General features: G+C 35.8%; 1 protein-coding gene across 18 annotated transcripts in view; it reads right to left on the minus strand.

Annotated features, from left to right (window-relative positions):
• Positions 1–21,571, minus strand: part of FAM13B (family with sequence similarity 13 member B) — an 89,787-nt gene that overhangs the window by 40,205 nt on the left and 28,011 nt on the right. For 10 of the 18 annotated variants that reach the window (XM_089909352.1, XM_089909351.1, XM_089909347.1 and 7 more), the window contains 5 exons: positions 21,364–21,540; positions 18,927–19,022; positions 16,946–17,106; positions 2,650–2,805; positions 768–900 (listed from right to left, as the gene is read on the minus strand). In XM_089909352.1, the coding sequence (XP_089765478.1) occupies positions 768–900; positions 2,650–2,805; positions 16,946–17,106; positions 18,927–19,022; positions 21,364–21,540 (723 nt within the window). The remainder of the gene's footprint in view (positions 1–767; positions 901–2,649; positions 2,806–16,945; positions 17,107–18,926; positions 19,023–21,363; positions 21,541–21,571) is intronic. The other 8 variants (XM_089909355.1, XM_089909354.1, XM_022588878.3 and 5 more) reach the window with 4 other exon arrangements.

A 21,571-nucleotide genomic window follows, 5' to 3' on the forward strand; every position in this document is an offset into this window, starting at 1 on the left:
AATGAGGTGGATGGACCTAGAGTCTGTCATACAGAGTGAAGTAAGTCAGAAAGAGAAAGACAAATACCGTATGCTAACACATATATATGGAATTTAAGAAAAAAAAATGTCATGAAGAACCTAGGGGTAAGACAGGAATAAAGACACCGACGTACTAGAGAATGGACTTGAGGATATGGGGAGGGGGAAGCATAAGCTGTGACAAAGCGAGAGAGTGGCATGGACATATATACACTACCAAACGTAAAACAGATAGCTAGTGGGAAGCAGCCGCATAGCACAGGGAGATCAGCTCGGTGCTTTGTGACCACCTAGAGGGGTGGGATAGGGAGGATGGGAGGGAGGGAGACGCAAGAGCGAAGAGATATTGGAACATATGTATATGTATAACTGATTCACTTTGTTATAAAGCAGAAACTAACACACCATTGTAAAGCAATTATACTCCAATAAAGATGTAAAAAAAAATTAATAAAAAGAACAAAATTCGTCCATAATACCACCAACCACCTTAGCTGACAAGGTAATTTGTTTCCTTCCAGAAAAGTATTTTAAAATAAGGTGTTTTATATTTACTTCTCTACTCAATGATGGTTCCTGACCTCTACTGAGAGTATGTATGTTCCTGGGACTTATAATCAAGGCAAACATGTGTAACAGCAAAGATATTGAACTATGGCTTCTGGTATCAAAGGAACACATGAAGCAATCAGAATTGTAATCTAGTACACCTAACACAGAGATTTTTAAGTCTTAGCATTTCTTACCTGGTTATTTTCTTCATCCTCAAATACAAAATCTTGCTGCATAACTTCATTGTCTAAATTAGTGCTAGCCACAGGTTCTGAACAGTCTCTGTTACATTCACTGGCATTAATAATACCATCAGCAATATCAACCCTAGTAATGAAGATTAAAAAGTCAGATCAGGCCACATGTTGAATACGTAATGCTTTAAAATAAATAAATAAAAGTAACAATCTGAAACTTTTCCTTTTCAAAGAAAACTTGTCTTTTTCATAAAGAACCACAGTTTCTTTATCTTGCCAAGTTAGATTATTAAGTGTACAAAGTTTATTTTTGTCTCTCCATGGGATGTTGTGAGGAACCTACCTGGTTTGCTATCCACTTTGAATATTTTCAAAAGCAAATAAATGGTTTTAAAAATAATTTATGTGCCAAAATAATGATTTCCCTTATAAATGCATACTCTAAATCATAATAATGACCTGTTTACTGATTAAAATACAAGTCTAGCACTAGGTACCAGAGTGTCCAACACCTTATCAAGTACAACAGGAATAGCTTCCTACTGCATATTTTTTCATCTTATATAATTTAGAATATGCACAACACTGCAGGTTTTTGTTTACAAAAATGATACCACTATTAATGAGAATATGAGTTATTTCCATAATACTGTCTCAGTATGGGCATAGGTTTTCAGGATCTCTAGCTAACTTAAGGGCAAACTCCAAGAAATCTGCTTATATTATATCCTTTGAAACATTTTCCTACTATTTCCAACTTTTAGATACTGCTTCTTTCCTTCATATTCAACTCAAATACTCCCTAGATCCACTTGTATAGTTCAAATCATACCTTCAAAGCACATAAATCAGGGCCATCATATCGAGCTGCCCAGGCTGGTGATGCCATCTATGCAGACTACATGGCACACCTGCAGTTGTACAATACAGTATTCCATAAACATATTCCAAGCATTGGTTTTTATATCCATTAATTTTTCAGTTTCATTTCATACTTGATAGCTAGTCTAGTATACTTGACACATTTGGCCTTTTAAAAATCTAATTCTTAACAACAAAAACAGAATTCTACCCAGTCATCAATTTTTTTTGCCTTCCTATGAATTCTCCAAATTTGGGTACATCTTTCTTAAGATCATGATCGATGCTGCTCCGTAGATCTGTCCCCAGAACAAAAACTGATCAACGCAAACTATGAAATCATTGCACTGTGGTCTCAGAGAAAGGAACCTATATATCCTAAAGTGCAGGGCTGAGGTAATAGGAAAGGAGATGAAGCTTTTTGTCATTTAAATGTAACAAGTCAGATGAAAAGTGGAGTAACATCACACAGTACATAGAGTACTTTTAACTTACACAAATTCAATTATTAACAGCTAACCTAAAACAAAGGCATGTAGGGAGGGCAAAGGCTGGAGGCAGGTGATAAGTTAAATAGCAAAGGATGATTCCATCTACCATTTCACTCAATGACCATGTGCACTAGGAGTGATGTCAATCTGCTGTCCCTGTACCTATCTGTCTAGATAACTGCATGTCATGGTGTGACCATTTGGAGAACAGACTATAGTTCTACTTTTTTTAAAGTTATTTTTCATATAACATGGATCCTAAAAGTAAGCTTGCTACTTCATCTGGTGTTCACAGGCTGTGTTGGACTTAATGCCTACTACCTTAATGGAAGACTTATGAGATTTTCAATGTTAAGAAGTATACACAATTTATATGCAAGTATATACAAAGTCACTTTTCACCCTGACTTTCAGAAATGCTCAAGTAAGATGACACCCCATCATTTAAGAAAAAATACAGTTTTTTAAAAGAAAAAACAATTTTATAACTCAATAAATAACAGTAAAATGTTTTAAAAGTTTCTTACTGGTTATTAGATCCTTCCCCATCACAATTAACACTTCCTGCTTCATTATTACACACCAGACTTTGCTGTTGTAAATTCTTAAGATCATGATCTATGCTGCTCTGCAGATCAAAAAGGTGCTGTTCCACAGCTGCTCTAATTGTTCTTTCTAAAATGCTATAAAACAGAACACATTTTAGTGGGAAGCAGTCACCCTAACTAGTTATTTGGTCACATAAACACAAACTTTAAAATGTACAACCAGTTTAAAAAAAAAATTTTATAATGGTATATAAATGAACAGGCTAGAGGGGAAAAAGAAATAGGAAAACATAATATTGGCTTAAATTTTTAAATGAAATTTGCCCAAATAAGATATACAAATCAATCATAATGTCACTATTACTACTGAGGCATGAATGATCACTTGGCCCAGTAATTCACTCCTCACCTCAATACATATAAAGCCATTTAAAAAGACTTCAGGGAATTCCCTGGCGGTCCAGTGATTAGGACTCCGCGCTTCCACTGCAAGGAGCACGGGTTCGATCCCTGGTCAGGGAACTAGGATCCCACATGTTGTGTGCCACGCATGCATGCATGCATGCATACATACATACATAAATAAAGCAGCCATTAAAAAAAAAAACTTCATAAAAAAGCTCTTTTGACATTTTCAATCATTTCAGAAGATCAAAAAAAATCAACTGAGGGGCTTCCCTGGTGGCGCAGTGGTTGAGAGTCTGCCTGCCGATGCAGGGCACACGGGTTCGTGCCCCGGTCCGGGAAGATCCCACGTGCCGCGGAGCAGCTGGGCCCATGAGCCATGGCCACTGAGCCTGCACGTCTGGAGCCTGTGCTCCGCAACGGGAGAGGCCACAACAGTGAGAGGCCCGTGTACCGCAAAAAAAAAAAAAAAAAATCAAGTGAAAAAAAGTTCATCTTTATTCTGTATGTGAGTGTAATTCATTCCTTCTTCATTTGTTCTGACTGAAGTACATAAAATACTGGTTTCACTGCCTTATGTACAATCCTTCCTCTAAAGTAAGTACAATAAATACATGATTTTAATTTCTACAGTTTAGTAATTTTTTTTTTAATTTTTAAATTGTCTTCTGTAAGTATACTACTTATTCCACAGAGGCTGGTAAGATGCTGATAGGAGATATATGGGCACTGTAATCAAAGAAATAAATCAGCTATAAAATTTTCAATACTAAATGACTATAAAATGTGGTGAAAACTGCCACATTTACACTACCCTTGATACACCCAGGAGAACATGCACTAAGTTTATTATTCTAATTTTCTAAAGAAATTATTTTTCACATAAGAAGACCCTTAAAATACATACTCTGTGTGTGTGTGTGTGTGGAGGGGAGGGGGGGCCGCAACTACTTCATCTGGCGCTTACCTGGAAGGAACACTGACCTATTCCAAGCCTGAAAGGAAAAAAACTGACTACTGGGCCAAACAAAAGTACCCATCTAGGATAGTATGGAGGCCTCAATTTTGGCCCTGTACTCCTTGCCAGAAGTAATAGCACATGCTCCTACTCAGAGGATATTCTCAGGCTACAAAAATAAAAGGCAAAATAGAAACTAAAATTCACATCATTCATTGCACTGGTAACAGACTTTCCCTAGCAAATTTTGTACCACAATATCTACTGATACTTATAAAAACAGACAATAGACTCGTTTTTACCACAATTATCGAAAGTACAACTTAAAACCCACAAAATGGATACTAAAATGTTTAAAATTAAAGTGTTGGTGAGGATGTGAAGCAAATAGAACATTCACATAATGCTGGTGGGAATGTAAATGTTCCAACCACTTTGAAAGCCAGTTTGGCAGTTTTCTTATAAAACCTACCAAGTGACCCAGCAATTGTACTCCTGGGTATTTACACAAGAGAAATGAAAGTTTAAGTCCATAGGAAGACTTCCACAAGCATAGCAGCTTTATTCATAATAGCCAAAAACGGCAATCAACCCCAACAGGTGAATGGATAAACAAAGTGTGGAATATCCCTATGGATATCCCATGGAATATACTTAGTATTTTTCTATAAAAGTCTTGAACAACTGATACATACACTAACATGAATCTCAAAAAACATTACACAAGCAAAAGAAGCCAGACACAGGGTACCTATTCTATGAGATTCCATTTATAAGAAATTCTAAAACAGGCAACATTCATCTATATAGTGACAGAATGCAGATCAGTAATTGCCTGGGGCCAGAAACTGCAGGGGTCAGGGGGAGAATTACTGTAAAGATGCACATGAAGAGATGGAAACAGTCTCTATCTTGACTGCCATGGTTGTTAACAGATATATACGTATAGGTGTTCATCATTCATAAAATGAATACATTTTATTGTGTGAAAAATACATCTCAGTATGATTTTCAAAGGAAAAAAATCAGTAAGAGAAAAAAACTAATCTACAATAATCGAAGTCAGATAGTGGCTACTTTTGGGCAACAGAGAGATTGGTAGCATTTGAGAAGGGACAGGAGCAGGGACCCAGGTGGGGGTTATACAAGTTGAGTTCATTTTTTGATAATTCAATGGCCTTATGATTTGTGAACTTTTCTGTATGCAAATGATTCTTCATAAGAAGAATCATTTTTAAAAAGTAAATTTAGTTTTATGAAGATCCTCTGTAAAATGTGCCAACACATACTCTAACCAACATGAGGAAGAATGTCTATCAGGTTAATAGTCTCAGGATTGTCTGTAGGAAACCAAATGAACACCATTTACTATTCATCCAACAATCTTCAGGTCTCCCTTAAGCAAACACATCGGTAGCAAATTGCACCACTGCTTTATCAGACAACAGTAAGCCATCCTGGTTTGGCACACATAACTTCTCTAGCTTTAAAAAAATTTTTTTTAACTGCCAATATTATACTAGTTTTCATGAATGAATTATTCTTAGCTAAATGCTTTCATGATGATACCCTCAAGGAAAGTACTTAATTTTTTTTTCATATTTAAATGAAATCATTTAATCATTTTCATTTCTGAAATCAGGAAAAGCTGGGGAGAAAAATCACATATATGTGCACAAAAAACAGTGTAGCCATCAGTCTATTTCTAGCAGTTTCAGATGAGCTGAAAGTTAAATATTTAGTGACTTTTGCAGAAAAAAACAAAATACCAAAAATGATAAATGAGGCTTTCCCCAAAGGGTGTTTAAATGTCAACTAGGATATTAGATCTTTTTCTGATATTTTGCTACAACGATTTGTTGATTATATTTTTAATTTTGGTTATAGGTTGCTATTTCATTATAAAAGTTAAATCTGGTATATTTTCCTTAGTAACTTAGCAGTCTCTAAGTTTAGATAATTTGTTACCTATTTAGAAACATTCATTTTACTTTTAATACTGTTATCCACTGACAGTGCAGTATGTTGAATGGTGTGGAGAAAAAATATATATCTAACATCACATTCTTGTCACCATTTAATTTGTGATTTCTGGTGAGCTTTTACTGTGTCTTACAACAAATATTCAAAAAGTTCCAATTCTCAACTACATAGTCCATCAGTCTGTTACTAAAGCCTTCTATCATGTTTTAACTTTTCATAGGGTTTACATCATCTCTCTGTTCTTTTTCAAATTTGCCATTGTTAGCCATCTACTCATTCTCCCAGAGGGATTTTCTCACCCTTTTTTATTAGATTAGATTATCAATAAAATGCTAGTGGATACATGGACACAAGACACTTTACAAAGAATCAAATAAACAAAAGAAAAATAATCACTCAACATCACTAATCATCAGGGAAATGCAAATCAAAACCACGAGAAACCTCATATCTGTCAGAATGGCCATGATCAAAAAGAATACAAATAACAAATGTTGGTGAGGATGTGGAGAAAAGGGAAACCTTGTACTCCGTTGGTGGGAATGTAAATTGGTGCAGTCACTATGGAAAACAGTATGGAGGTTTCCAAATACACTCAAAATAGAACTACCAGCAATTCCACTCCTGGGTATATATCCAAAAAAACCCCCACTAATTCGAAAAGATACATTAACTCCAATGTTCATAACAGCATTATTTAGAATTGCCAAGATATGGAAGCAACCTAAGGGTCCATGAACAGATGAATGGATAAAGAAGATGTGGTGTATGTGTTTATACACACACACACACACACACACACACACACACACACATGGAATACTACTCAGCCATAAAAAATAACAAAATTTTCCATTTGCAACAGCATGGATGGACTTGGAGGGCATTATGCTAAGTGAAATAAGTCATACAGAGAAAGACAAATACTGTTATGATATCACATATGTGGAATCTAAAAAAATAACACAAGTGAACTTATTTACAAAACAGAAACAGACACACAGACACAGAAAACAAACTTACGGTTATGAAAGGGGAAAAGGGGAGGAGGGGAGAGATGAATTAGGGCCGCCTGTATCAGACTCTCCTGAAGTTAAGAGTGTTATTTTATTGGAGATCCGGACCCTACTCTAGACCTCAAATACCATAAAACCAAAGTAAATAAGATAGTATGGTACTGGCACAAGAATAGACATACAAAACAGAAACAGACCCATGCTTGATTTAGAACAAAGATGCCACTATGGAAAGCAGGGAAAGAACAGTCTTTTCAAAAACGAGTACTGCAACAATTTGGTATCCATACTGAAAAAGGTAACTTGGCAACCTCTGTCATACACTACAGACAAAAATCAATTCCAGGTAGATTACAGACCTAAACAAGGAAGGTGAAATGATACAAGTTTCAGAAGATAATACAGGGGTGTGTATTTAGGAAAAGATTTCTTAAACAGGACACAAAAAGCATTAATCACAAAGTGAAAAGAATGATAAGCTTGATTAAAATTGGGAATTATTCATCAGAAGACACAATACGAGAAGGAAAAGGCATAACACACAATGAGGAAAATACATTTACAACATATATTTTTAAAGGGCTCCTAAAAAAGGGCTTCGTTTTCAATAAGAAAAAGATAACCCAACAAAAAATAGGAAACAGACTTGAATAGGCATCTCACAAAAGAAGAAATTGGTCCTACACATATGAAAAAGGGATGGACCTTATTAAAATGACAATGAAGTACTCAAGAATGTGAAGCAATGGGAAGGCTCACACACTGTCAGAATGAGAACTGGAGAAAGCACTATGGAAAACAATTTAGCAATAGTTACTTAAGTTGAAAGACAGTAAATGTGCATGCATGTGTGCACCAGAAGATGTGTACAACAATGTACACAGCAATGTTACTCACAATAGTCAAAAATAAAAATAATCCAATTTTCCAGCAACAGTAAATTGGATCATTGTGGTGCAATCATATAATGGAATACTTTACAGCAGTGAAATGAACAAACCACAGTGACATGTGACCACATGGATAAAATTCTCATACCATGTTTAGTGAAAGAAGCTGGATCAAAAAACACATATAGCAAGTTTAATTTTCATAAAGCTCAGAAATATATAAGAAAGTGATTGCCATAAAAGTCAGCATAGTTGTTACCTTTAGTGGAGAGGGAGATCAGGATTGTGAGAGCTACCAGGGTGTTTTCAGTGCTTAGTTCTAGATCTGGGATATTTGGATATTTGCTTTTTACTAACCTGTTTTGATATACATTTGTTTTATGCCCGTTTCTGTATGTATAATTTCTTTCCCAGTTAAAAAAAAAACAAAAACACTTTAAGAAAGTAGATTCCTTGGTCCCTCCCCAAACCTCTGAGGTAGGACCCAAGAGTTTACATTTTTAATAAGCACCAGTGATGGTTCTTATCCATACTAACAAACTTAAGAAACACTGGCCGAGATCTATACCTAGGCTCCCAAAAGATTAAACTTTAATAATATTTTCCAGGGACTTTCCTGGTGGTCCAGTGGTAAACAATCTGCCTTCCAATGCAGGGGATGCAGGTTCTATCCCTGGTCAGGAAACTAAGATCCCACATGTCACAGGACAACTAAGCCCGCGCGTCACAACTACTGAGCTCGAGCGCCTCAATGAGAGAGCCTGCGTGCCGCAAACTACAGAGCCCACACTCTCTGGAGCTCCCGTGCCACAACCAGAGAGAAGTCCGAGTGCTGCAACAAAGAGACCATGTGCTGCAATGAAAGATCCTGCATGCCTCAACGAAGATCCCGTGTGCTGCAACTAAGACCCAACACAGCCAAAAAAATAAAGAAAATAAATAAATAAGATAAATAAGTATTAAAAAAAATAATAATAATATTTTCCAGTTATCTAAAGGAGCCAAACAGAACAAAAGTTCTAATGGTCTTAAATTCGATGAGTAAAGACTTCCCTGTTGGTCCAGTGGGTAATACTCTGCGCTCCCAACACAGGGGGCCTGGGTTCAAATCCTGGTCGGGGAACTAGATGTCACACGCTGCAACGAAGATCCTATGTGCTGCAACTAAGACCTGGCGCATCCAAAATAAATAAATAAACAAATATAAAAAAAAAATTCGATGGGTAGGCAGAGGATTTGATCTTTCAGTTTCCTATCCCTTTTAAGTGCTATGGGAATTAAATTTAAAATATATAAAAGTAGTCATCAGCAAGCTAGATTATTAGTATGAAAGTAAAGATTCCCTACCCCAAAAAGCTATAGTAAACAAATCAAATAAATAGATTTTGTACTTTATGAGTCACACCGAGGCTACAAAGTTGACTGTAAAACTGTTCTCTGAATTTCTGAAGGAAAAAGGACTGATTTAGTTTTCCGATTTCAAGGAATTTAATTATTCTTTATTTTCAGACTTCTGCCAAGTTCTGTGGGGAATAAAGCACTTATGTACAAACCAAGGCTAACATACACCTACAGCTATAAAAAAGATTTATCAATATAGTTATGCATCTGCAGAAGCAAAATAACGTAAGTATCATAAGAATGTGAGTTCTGATTAACAAAGACACACAAAAAATAAATGCTGACAAATTCAAGGTCAAATTACTTAGGTACTACAGACAGATGCCATAAAGGCCACTTAAAAATCCTAACTGTTTTCATTAAACCACCAGACGAAAAGGGCAAACAATAAATCACAAGGGTCACATGTATTTTAGGCTTCAATCAAGTATAACGTTAAAGACTGTAGTCATTCTGACCTTCTTCTCCCTTCTGCTGTTAACTCTATTTTTAAATCTGTGTAGAATCACATAATCTTCTTGAGAACACAAAATCAATCTTGCAGCCACTTATCTAAATTACTATTTTTTTGTAATTCAAATACAATTATCATAGGGAACTACTATTATTTTAATCTCCCAATTGCAAATATTTAATATTACAAATAATACTTCAATAAAAGTACTGTAGCTCTGCTTCAATTAAATCTGATAAGGATCATTTTACCTGTGTAACAGAGCCTTGCAAGCCATTCTAGGCACTGTGTCATATCCTAACAAAAACATAAGGTAAAGTGACTTCAAATATCATAAAGGATGGTGACAGGCTTATAAAAACTGCTGAGCAATCAGAGCTGCAGTCTAAACGGAAGCAGGCTGCAACATGAGGTCACTACTGACAAGGAGGAACCCAATCAACAGTCCACAAATTTTTTCCCAAGTACTAAATAAGCAACTTGGTGGGAGATAGGGAAAGGGGGACAAAATTTTGAATCTGGCTGGAACGCCTATAAAAATATTTAAGCCTGGGCTTCCCTGGTGGCGCAGTGGTTGAGAGTCCGCCTGACGATGCAGGGGACACAGGTTCGTGCCCCGATCCGGGAAGATCCCACATGCCGCGGAGCGGCTGGGCCCGTGAGCCATGGCCGTTGAGCCTGCACGTCCAGAGCCTGTGCCCCGCAACGGGAGAGGCCACAACAGTGAGAGGCCCACATACCACGCAAAAAAAAAAAAAAAAATATTTAAGCCTAACCCAGTGTAAAGCAGAAAAAAAAGTCTGTTTGTTTTCATTAATCACACTATATCAAGAGTTATAAATTATGACAAATATGACATTGCTGAAACAGCTGCACAATAGGTAGAGAACTATTGTTCACTCATCATCCATTTTCAGAAAAGCATTAATGGTTTTTCAAATCTAAAATTAGGATAATTTCCAGATAATTCATGCAAGAGCCCCACTAAAAAGACCATTTAAAAAACTGTGGTTTCGAAAAATAAATATATAAAACAGGGACTTCTCTGGCAGTCCAGGGGTTAAGACTCAGCACTTCCAACGCAGGGGCAAGGGCACAGGTTTGACCCCTGGTCAGGGAACTAAGATCCCACATGCCACGCAGCACGGACAAAACAAACAAACAAACAAAAACAACCCGAAACCACATATCCCCTTCCAGTCAAAAGCAAAACGCATTTCTTCACTTTCCCCATCAACTTGGGAATACCCTATACCTATGACAAGAGCAAGAGTAAACTGGAAAGATGCCTCACTATTAGAAAGTTAGTCAATAAGCTGTAACAACCACAAGTCTTTAAAATGTCAAATGCATAATTTTCAGGGCAATAGGAAGGAGGAAGAGAACCTGTCAATATCTATTATGCTCTGATACTTCAAAAAATGTTTAACTTTAATAAAATCATCTTATGACCCAAAGCATAAATTCTACTTTTTCCCACCCAACATTTCTGATACTCCCACCAAAGCACGTTTTCCTCTCTTTGCACTTTTAAGTGGAATCTAGCTAGCAAAAATGTGGTGAATTGATTGTCAACTGAAATATTCTGCAAACTGCTTATTTAATAGATTTAAAGGAAAAAGTTACTACTACATTTCTCTCACCCCTATAGTCAGCTGAAGGCTTATCTCTTCAATAAGGTATCCACAGAATGAAGTGCAAACCAATTTGCCTCAACTCAGAGCTCTTTCTTAATCACTACACCTTTCCTGCATCACACCTAAAATCGAACCATCATAAGCTAATGAACTCACCAAAATGAAGCCCTAGCATCAACAGTACATAAAAGATAGTATCAAATTCTTCATTCTTTCTAAATTCCAAGTTTTAGCAAGGCATTAAATTAAAAGCACAACTTTAAATGAACTTTATAATAATGTCAGTGAGCTGTTTTTTTATTTGTAGTTCTGGAAGCAATATAAATTAAAAATTAACTAACCTCAAGCCAAAATAAACCTTTCCAATACAGCCTAGGAAAAAGACTGTGAAAAGCACAGGGAAAATAAAGAACTCTTTCAGAACTCTTCAATCTCCCTTTAAATTTTTAAAAGGTAAAGATTCCCCTAACATTTGTATATGTAAATAAGGCCAAATACTAGATAAACATGTGAATATAAAGCAATAATTTTTCATCTACAGATACAAGGCACTTTAGAAGCAAGCTTGAGATTTCCAAGAACTTCATGGATAAGACTGAGCCTCAGAAGCAACCAAAACTTCTGCCTTTTACGCACCCTAGGCTACCCACACTCTAAATCCCACCATTTTTTCCACTCAACTCAGCTCAAATCTTAACATATGGAATGGCAAACAACGTACAGAAATAACAGATGTATAAATAAGTCAATCAATACAACTCATACATGAATATTTAAACCACTGGTTCTCAAAGGGTGTTCCATGAAACAAAAGATCAAAACTGTTTTCATAACATTTGCTTTTTTCACTGTGCTGATATTTGATGATACAAAATCAACGGTGGAAAAAGATTCCTTGGGGTCTTAGCATAAGTCCAGGCAAGTGGTATCAAACTATACCATGGCCATTGCATTCTTCATCACTACCCAGTTGTGATCTTTTTAAAAAGGGAGTCAGTCCTTGATGAAGAATACATATTATTAATTTTATCTCAGACCTTGAGTACACTTCTTTTTAATATTTGGTGTGACAAATAGGAAGTACACACAAAGCAACTCTGTTGCACAGCTTAGTACAATGCTTGTCTTGTTTGAGTTGAGAAATGAACTTTTACCATGGAATACCCATTTTTACTTGAAAGACTGACTGACAGGCTATGGTTATTCCAACTTGAATATCTGGCAGAAATTTTCTCAAAAATGAGCAAGACTAACAGTACTGATAAAATTTGGGTTTTCAAGCAAAAATTAGAATTCTGGAAAACCTGTATCCTCTACCATAAACTCAATAGCATCCCAATACTTAAAGATATTTTGACACAATCAATAATGATATTAAAGAATATACATTTTGATATTATATAACAGAATATATCACTATTTGGAAGCTCTGAATAACTCAGTAAGGCAGTATTTTCCAAATAACCAATATACCATATCACAAAATTAAGCATGGCTAAAAGATTCTCTCAAAGTACAAAACAGACTGATGGATCAGAGTACGAAAAATTCAGATATGCTTTCAGGTTCCACATTACAAATAACCTTTAAGAAACTACCACTTACCAAGTTTTGGTGTATTGTCAAAGAAGAATATCCACAATTATCTAAAAAGGCTATAAAAATTCTCTACCTTTATCCAACTACATACTTGTGTAATGCTAGACTGTCTTCACATTACTTCAACCAAAATAACATATGGCAACACATTAAATGCAAAAGAAAATGTGAGAATCTAGCTACCATCTTTTAAGCCAGACATTAAAGAGATCTGTACAAATGTAAAACAATGCCATTAAAAAATTTCTCACTAAAAATTTTTGAGAGATTCTGGAAAAGTTACTTTTGATTAAAAAATTTTACATTAACATGTAATGAGTTCATTACTACTTTAAAAAAATTTCTCAGTTTTGGTTCCTAATAGAGTAAACACCAATAGCTATAACCCACAGTAACAAAAGTTCTTTGTAGTCCTCAAATTAAACCAAAAAGTTCGAAAATCGATGAATTAAAACTATAGAGGAGGAGAAATCTACCAACAAAAAAACCTGTTAGATCACAAATAGCTGTATTTCAGCTACAAATACTAAGCGTCTTCCAAAGTACAACTCAACAAAGAACACTCCCAGCAGTTTAAATATGCTGCTTTAATTTATAATGTGGTAAATAACCAGAGGTATAAAATCAACATAACAAAAGTCTTCGGAGTCCTCAATAATTTGTAAGAGTATAACATTTGAGACCAAAATGTTTGAGAACTGCTAAACTGTCACTTAATGTTTATTTCCCTTAGGTTTCTAATATATCTTCCCACAGAAATACAAAGTAGGCTACCTAATAATTCCATAAAATGTTTGCAAACAACCTGAAAGAAAAACTCAAAGAGACAAAACATTAAGTTAGCAAAAGTTCAATCTCTAGTTTCATGTAATACAGTATCCACTAATTCCCTAAAATTAATTTATTAAGCACTCCCTATTTTCTAGACCCTGTGCATTCTAGGATATTTCTCCCCTACCTTTCTTTCATTAAAGGTGGATATCAAAGAATGTATTTTTTACCTTTATGCAACCAATCGGCCAAAATTAAAATAAAATGTTAATGTATAAATATTAACTGAAATTTACAGATATCAACACTAAATCTAGAAGACCACTGTGACATACACATCTATTTTTGTTGCCTCATATCCCTATCCCTTTCTTTTGGTATTAGCCCCATTTTTCTATGGCAAACTAGCTCCTCCCTCCATCCAATGCTCTTGGTACATGCATAAATCACAATAACCCAGCTCTACCCTGGCCAGGAATGGGCACATGACCCAATTTTGGCCAGACCTTCTCCTCTGCTACCCCACAGGAATCTGGTCTTGAGCAGAATGACAGATGAAAAGAAGTAATTGGAAATCTCACAGCAACAGCCACATGCTGAAGAGATTCTTCCATGACCCTCTGTTACTAAATTCTCCAAAGCTGCCATGTTCTTCTCTCTGCTTTTCCTTTCAACTCTGGGACCTATCCAGCATTCTTCTAATAAATTACCTTTTTTCTTTCCATTAACCAAGATCTGTTTCTCCAACTTTCAATTAAGGAATACTGATTACCACCAATCTCTAATGATTCCATCTAAAAATGACTGTTTGGGACTCCCCTGGTGGCACAGTGGTTGAGAATCTGCCTGCCAATGCAGGGGACACAGGTTCGAGCTCTGGTCTGGGAAGATCCCACATGCCACGGAGCAACTAAGCCCATGCGCCACAACTCCTGAGCCTGCACTCTAGAGCCTGTGAGCCACAACTACTGAGGCCTGCACGCCTAGAGCCTGAGCTCTGCAACAAGAGAAGCCACCACAACAAAGAGTAGCCCCCACTAGCCCAACTAGAAAAAGCCGTGTGCAGCAATGAAGACCCAAAAACAAAGACCCAATGCAGCCAAAAATAAATTTAAAAATTAAAAAAAAAAAAATGACTGTGTTGGAGGGAAGGAGGATCCTCTACAAAGCTAGACAGATGATCAAAAAGAAGAAACTATTGGAATCATGCATTTGAAACAATATTTAACCTTGCTGGTAATTAAATATATAAAAATAGTTAATGAATTTGCTCTCTAAACCAGCATTATCCAAAAGAAATTTTTACAATGATAGAATTGCTCTATATCTGCATTGTCCAATATGGTAACCACAAATCATATATGGCTATACTGAGCACTTGAAATGTGGCTAGTACAACTGTGGAAGTAATTTTTTTTTTTTAAATAAATTTATTTATTTATTTTGGGCTGCATTGGGTCTTTGTTGCTGCATGGGCTTTCTCTAGCTGCAGTGAGCGGGGGCTCGTTGTGGTGCACAGGCTTCTCATTGTGGTTGCTTCTCTTGTTGCGGAGCATGGGCTCTAGGTGCACAGGCTTTAGTAGTTGTGGCTCGCGGGCTCTAGAGCGTAGGCTCAGTAGTTGTCGCGCACGGGCTTAGTTGCTCCGTGGCATGTGGGATCTTCCTTGACCAGGGATCGAACCAGTGTCCCCTGCACTGGCAGGCGGATTCTTAACCACTGCGCCACCAGTGAAGTCCCTGGAAGTGATTTTTAAATTTTATTTAATTTTAATTGTTTTAAGTTTAAATTTAAATAGCCACATGTAGCTAGCTAATGGTTACCTTATTGGAGGGCATAACTCTATAAATTAACAAAATAAAGAACACCAATTTAAATCTATTGTTTTCAGGTGCTCAAGAAAATATTGCTAATGGTAATGCAAAATGGGCCAAGTCTTTTAAGTAGTCTGGAAATACTTATCAAAAGCCATAGAAAAATTTACTCTTTGAGCCTAATAAATTTATATAAGTCAAAAGAAGGAAAAAAGGACCCAAGAACAAAGGTTGTATAGTAGTATAGCAATGACAAGGTAGCTGGAATAACTCAAAGTTCAGAAAAAAGAATGACAGTGAATATATAATTAAGATACAGTTAAATAATTTAACATATAGCTTATAAATATTGTAATATATAACTAAAATATAGTAAAGAATGTCATGTAAACATAGAAAAGCACAAACAAAAAGCTAAATCGGGGCAAAAGAGTGAATAAACTTGTTAATATACCATAACTTAATCACGTCTGAAGAAACTATACATAATATAAAAATCCAGAGGGCCACAGAGAAATGTAATAGTTGTATTTAGAAGTATACATTTTAAACTACTTTATAATTTTTCTAAATGACCCTGAATAGTTCTTCCCTTAAATTACTACTTATTTTAAAATGACATTTTGCTGTCTGACTCTTAAATTATTTCCTCTGCTTTTTTAACCACCGTTCTGCTAAACACAAATTTAATGAAAAATATCTAGTGGCCTAAACAAATAACTGTCCCCCTAGTTAGAAAACCATGGAGCTTTACAGAAAAGTAAGGACAGAATTCAGCAAACCTAGAGCTACCTACGGGGAGTTCTTAAATTCTCTAATGCTTCCTAAACAGTGTGTCCAATAGTCCCAGCTATGTGCTAGGATAGTGCCTCCAGCTTACCACATTTACCAAGTTTACCCAGTATGCCCTATAAATATCACTTTATACATGGAAAGGATTGGAAAGCACTATCTTAAAGGATCACAGAGTCCTCTCTTTACAGCCTAGTTCAATCTAGTTCTAGACTAGGACCTGGAAATATAGTCAACTCAACCACTGTATCTTTCTCTAGCAATTCTACTTCCAAAGGTTCTGAAATTTTACCCAACCCAACTAATACACTAATAATACAAAAACAAATAAACTTTAAGAGGAAATATACATAAGAGGTTATATTTTTAAAGAAAGGTATAAATGCTAATAACTGAAAACTCCTTAACACGTTTGCTTCTTTAAAATTTTCTTATTGCTCTTTTTCATACAAACTAATCTTTCATATACCATTACAATCTGTGTGATTTAGTGCTTGAGTGAACTTACATCTAGAATGAAATGCTCAAAACTAAAGTCCTTTCAACTGAAATACTACCTTGTTGATGCTGTAACACTATTTGGTTCCAGGATGTTTTCAGTCATCCTTAACTGTACCACCTCTGGCATGTCATCTGATTTTTCTGCACCCTCTTCTGGAAGTTCTTCTGTATGTTCCAGCTTTTCATCTTCCTCTTCTTCCTCAGAAAGTTCATTAACCTATATAGATAGAATTAAATGAGAATTAAAATTTAATGAAACTGTTAACTGACATACTATTCTAAGAAAGACATAACTATTCTAAGAAAAACTTAAATACAACTCATTTTTCACTTCATTTCCTAGGACCAATTTCTCCTACAAAGTAAACAGCTGCCAACTTCTCCATATTAGAGTAAAATATCAAACCAAACATAACATTTTAAAGCAGGAAGTAACGATTACATTACTATATCACTAGGAATATGAATAAGACTGCAAACTATGAAAAAGTCTGCACGCTGTAGTTAATTAACATTAAGAAAGCTTCATTTTCTAACCAATCAGATTTGTAAACCTATCAGCTACAACAAAGACTTCAACTGATCTCTCCAATTTCCAAGTGCACTGAACAAGTGATTTTAATATAGAATAAGTGTGAAAAAAGAAGGGCACAGAAATTTTGCCTTACGGTCTTAACTATGCATTAGAAAACGACAGCTAACTTCTAAATGATTCAGACTGAATTCTTCATGAAGAGACTGGACCTTACAACAAGAAAGAACTCACTGTTTTGACCATTAAGCACAACTCAAGGTTATAATTCTCTTTCTGGCAGGGGCTATAAAACATTTTCTATTATCAAATTGGCTACATAAGTAAACAATCACTCTAATAAAAAGACACAAATATCTGAGAACGAAAACCAATAAAATATTTTCAAATGAGAAACATTTGTTAAGCTATACCATAGAAGAAACTAGCTATAAATGGTCTTAACATTTTTTATAAATTAACACTAGTCATTAAAAACATTAAGCAGTAAATATGTACTTTTGTCCATCCTAGCCAAATGTGCTGGCAATACCTAGAATAAATTTACTGCTACATGTAACAGTGGTGTTTTTCCTACACACAGGCAAATACAGTTGCTAGAGGAATGAAAACTTCAACCAGAAATGAAAACTTCAACCAGAAGAAAGGTAATTACACTGTGATACTCTACCAATTCCTAATCAACGAGTACTGAAAATCATTAGCCTAAGTGGTTATTTACTGAGAGGTAAGATTTATACACAAAGGTGAAAATTTCAAATGATAGGTCAGTTTTTAAACGGGATCAAACGGAAAATTACTCTTTCTCTATCTATGTATTTAATAAATTAGTGAAAATCAAGAATGTATTTAATCAATAGCTACCTGGTAATCCAAGCCAAAAAAAAAACTGGCAAGAAAATATCATTTTCAGGTTTGGGCGCAAGAGTAGAATATTAAAAAAAAAAAATTAAGACGGCTATTTAAACTGAGAATAGATGAATATTCAGTACACAAATATTTCGTAAAGAAGTACTGCAATTTTAACATGTTACATTACACATTTTAAAATCAGTTTATGCCTACAGTCAATAGCTCTTAGTAACTACAAAAGCTTTATACTCAATTATACTGAACATATTATATTCGATTCAATAAGCTTTATGTAAATTAATTGACATTCCCTAGTATTTTCACCAGAAACCATCAACTAAGATACGACATGAACAAAGTCTATGGCCTATGGATTCTTCTTCCCACCCCCACCTCCCATCCCCCCAGGCCTTCCAGCTTAACTTCCTGAAGTAAGAATTGACTAAATTGGTTTGGATAAGAGTAAAAATTATAAACTTATATAAAAATGCTCTCCCTCTCACCCCACACTTATCTTCAAAAATTCTTCTTGATCTTTTTCTTGTCAACTTGACCTTTTGCTTATCAACACTCTATTCTGTTCATAAATTATTCTGAACCTGCCCTATATATGCAGCTGCCTCAACTTACGGAAAACCCTCAGCCATACTTACATCTCTTCTTTCTTTGACTGCTGTAATTCCCTTCTCTAGGGCCTCGTGAAATGCCTGCTCTCCAGACTCCAGCTTGTGGAGAACGCTGCTACCTGCCTTCTCAAACGTATAAAGAAACATAATTATCACCTACATCTTCAAACCACTCTACTGGATTTGCAATCATTCAAGGATGCCATACAAAGAACCTATTCTCTAACTCTGGGTCATTTCTCAAACACTCCCTATTCAACATCTCCAGTCATCTCTCAAACTATTAAAAAAAAAAAATCTACTACCTTGAAAATGATCTAACGACCAAATACTTGCATTAATGGGATGAAACTCTAAAAGTAGAGAGTGCTAAATAAACTTTGCTTCCTTCAAGTATCAAAATCAGGGGAAAAATCAAAGCACTGCCATGATAGACCAGGTCTGCCTACCTTTTTAAATACGTGGATAACAAATTAGCAGCATTTAAGTTATGTCAACTTTAAAATACAACAAAATTGTGCTGAGTTTGAGATTTTACTTTCACTCAATATCTTATCAATTCAGTTTCACAAGTCAAATTTTGACTTGTGAAGTTATGAAATGTTTTAACTTGTGAAGTTATGAAGTTACGAAATCTGCTTTTAAAAATAATACTTTCAGAAATCTGTTCTTCTATTACTTGCAAGCCAGTTATAATTCAAAAAAGTAATAAAATAGATAAGAAAACAGTTACTGGCAATTAGCAACATGAGCCAAGGTAATTAATATACATCACTGTCTCTCAGGACTCACTGCACTACCATGTTTATTGAGAATATTCTGTTCAATATGCTAACATCCTCTTTTCTATTCACAGGCAAATCTGCAGAATTCAACATTATTTCCTGGTGTTAATTAACCACCATTCTATTTAATGTAAAGCACAATATATTTTAAGTCAGTTTTTGTAGTGCTTAAAAAATACAGAAATATAAATGCACTATATGTGAGATATGAATATATTTCCGTTTACATAAGGAAGCTGCAGGATAATACAAATATCAGAGAATTACACCACAATGTAAAACATAATCAAGATATACCCTACAGACTAGAGGAGTCAAGATATAAACATTAGATCAAATTGGCATCATCAGTTTCTTACAAGTCAAATCATCTTGGAAAAGTAGACAATGAATAACACAAACGTATGTGTATTATTTCACTTTCAGCAGCCATTAATTTTATTAAAAAAATAAACTGCTGAACTAAAATATAAAGGAAAGAAAGATGGCACACAGAATTCCCCAAAGATGGGATTTCTTATGGGTATCAAAAAGCATTAAAGGTTTAAGGCATATATATCTACTTGTCCTCTTCTTGTCATTTTCTTTTAAGCAAAAATACTTTTGAACAGCTATGTCAGTTCTTTATTTTAACCAAGTTTTTTAAGTCAGGTACTGTATATGATAGTTGGAAACCTTCAAAAAATATGCCAGAAGTTTCATGGATCACTGATTCAGGTTACAAATTCTACTCACTTGGTTTACCTCACACACACACACACACACACACACACACACATTTGATTTCATCTTCATTTCATAAACTGTAAGTTACAATTTGGCATCTTTTACTGTTTTATTAAAAGTTTCTGATACTTGAGAGAGAGGAGAAGAAGGAAGGTAAGCAGGGAAGAAGAAAAAGAGGGAAGGAAAGTCAGACAAAGATAAAAATGCTTACATGAAGAAAATATAAAAAACTTAAGGAACTGACCAATAGTCAATTAATCTATGACAGGGACTTCCCTGGTAGTCCAGGGGTAAAGAATTCACCTTCCATTGCAGGGGACACAGGTTCGATCCCTGGTCAGGGAACTAAGATCCCACATGCCACATGTGAACTAAGCCCGCACACCACAACTACTGAGCTCACATGCCTCAGCTAGAGAGCCTGAGCATGCAAACTACAGAGCCCACATGCCCTGGAGCCTATGCACCACAACTACAGAGCCCACATGCCCTGGAACCCGTGTGCCACAACTAGAGAGAGAAAACCCACACACCACAACTAGAGAGAAGCCCGCACGCCATAACGAAAGATCCCACGTGCCACAACGAAGATCCCCGGTGCCGCAACCAAGGCCCGACACAGCCAAAAGAAACAAAAAAAAAATCTATGACAAAGGAGGCAAGGCTATACAATGGAGAAAAGACAGTCTCTTCAATAAGTAGTGCTGAAAAAACTGGACAGCTACATGTAATAGAATGAAATTAGAACATTCTCTAACACCACACACAAAAATAAACTCAAAATGCATTAAAGACCTAAATGTTAAGACCGGTACTATAAAACTCTTAGAGGAAAACATAGGCAGAACACTCTCTGACACAAATCGCAGCAGTTATCTTTTTGGCTTCATCTCCTACAATAATGGAAATAAAACAAAAATAAATAAATGGGACCTAATTAAACTTAAACTTACCATAAACAAAACAAAAAGACAACCTTCAGGGCTTCCCTGGTGGCGCAGTGGTTGGGAGTCCGCCTGCCGATGCAGGGGACACAGGTTCGTGCCCCGGTCCGGGAGGATCCCACATGCCACGGAGCGGCTGGGCCCGTGAGCCGTGGCCGCTGGGCCTGCGCGTCCGGAGCCTGTGCCCTGCAGCGGCAGAGGGCACAACAGTGAGAGG

The sequence above is a fragment of the Delphinapterus leucas genome, chromosome 3 (genome assembly GCF_059928025.1).
Source record: "Delphinapterus leucas isolate spDelLeu-1000000601 "Yukka" chromosome 3, BTC_Dleu_Yukka2, whole genome shotgun sequence".
NCBI classification, from domain to species: Eukaryota; Metazoa; Chordata; class Mammalia; order Artiodactyla; family Monodontidae; genus Delphinapterus; species Delphinapterus leucas.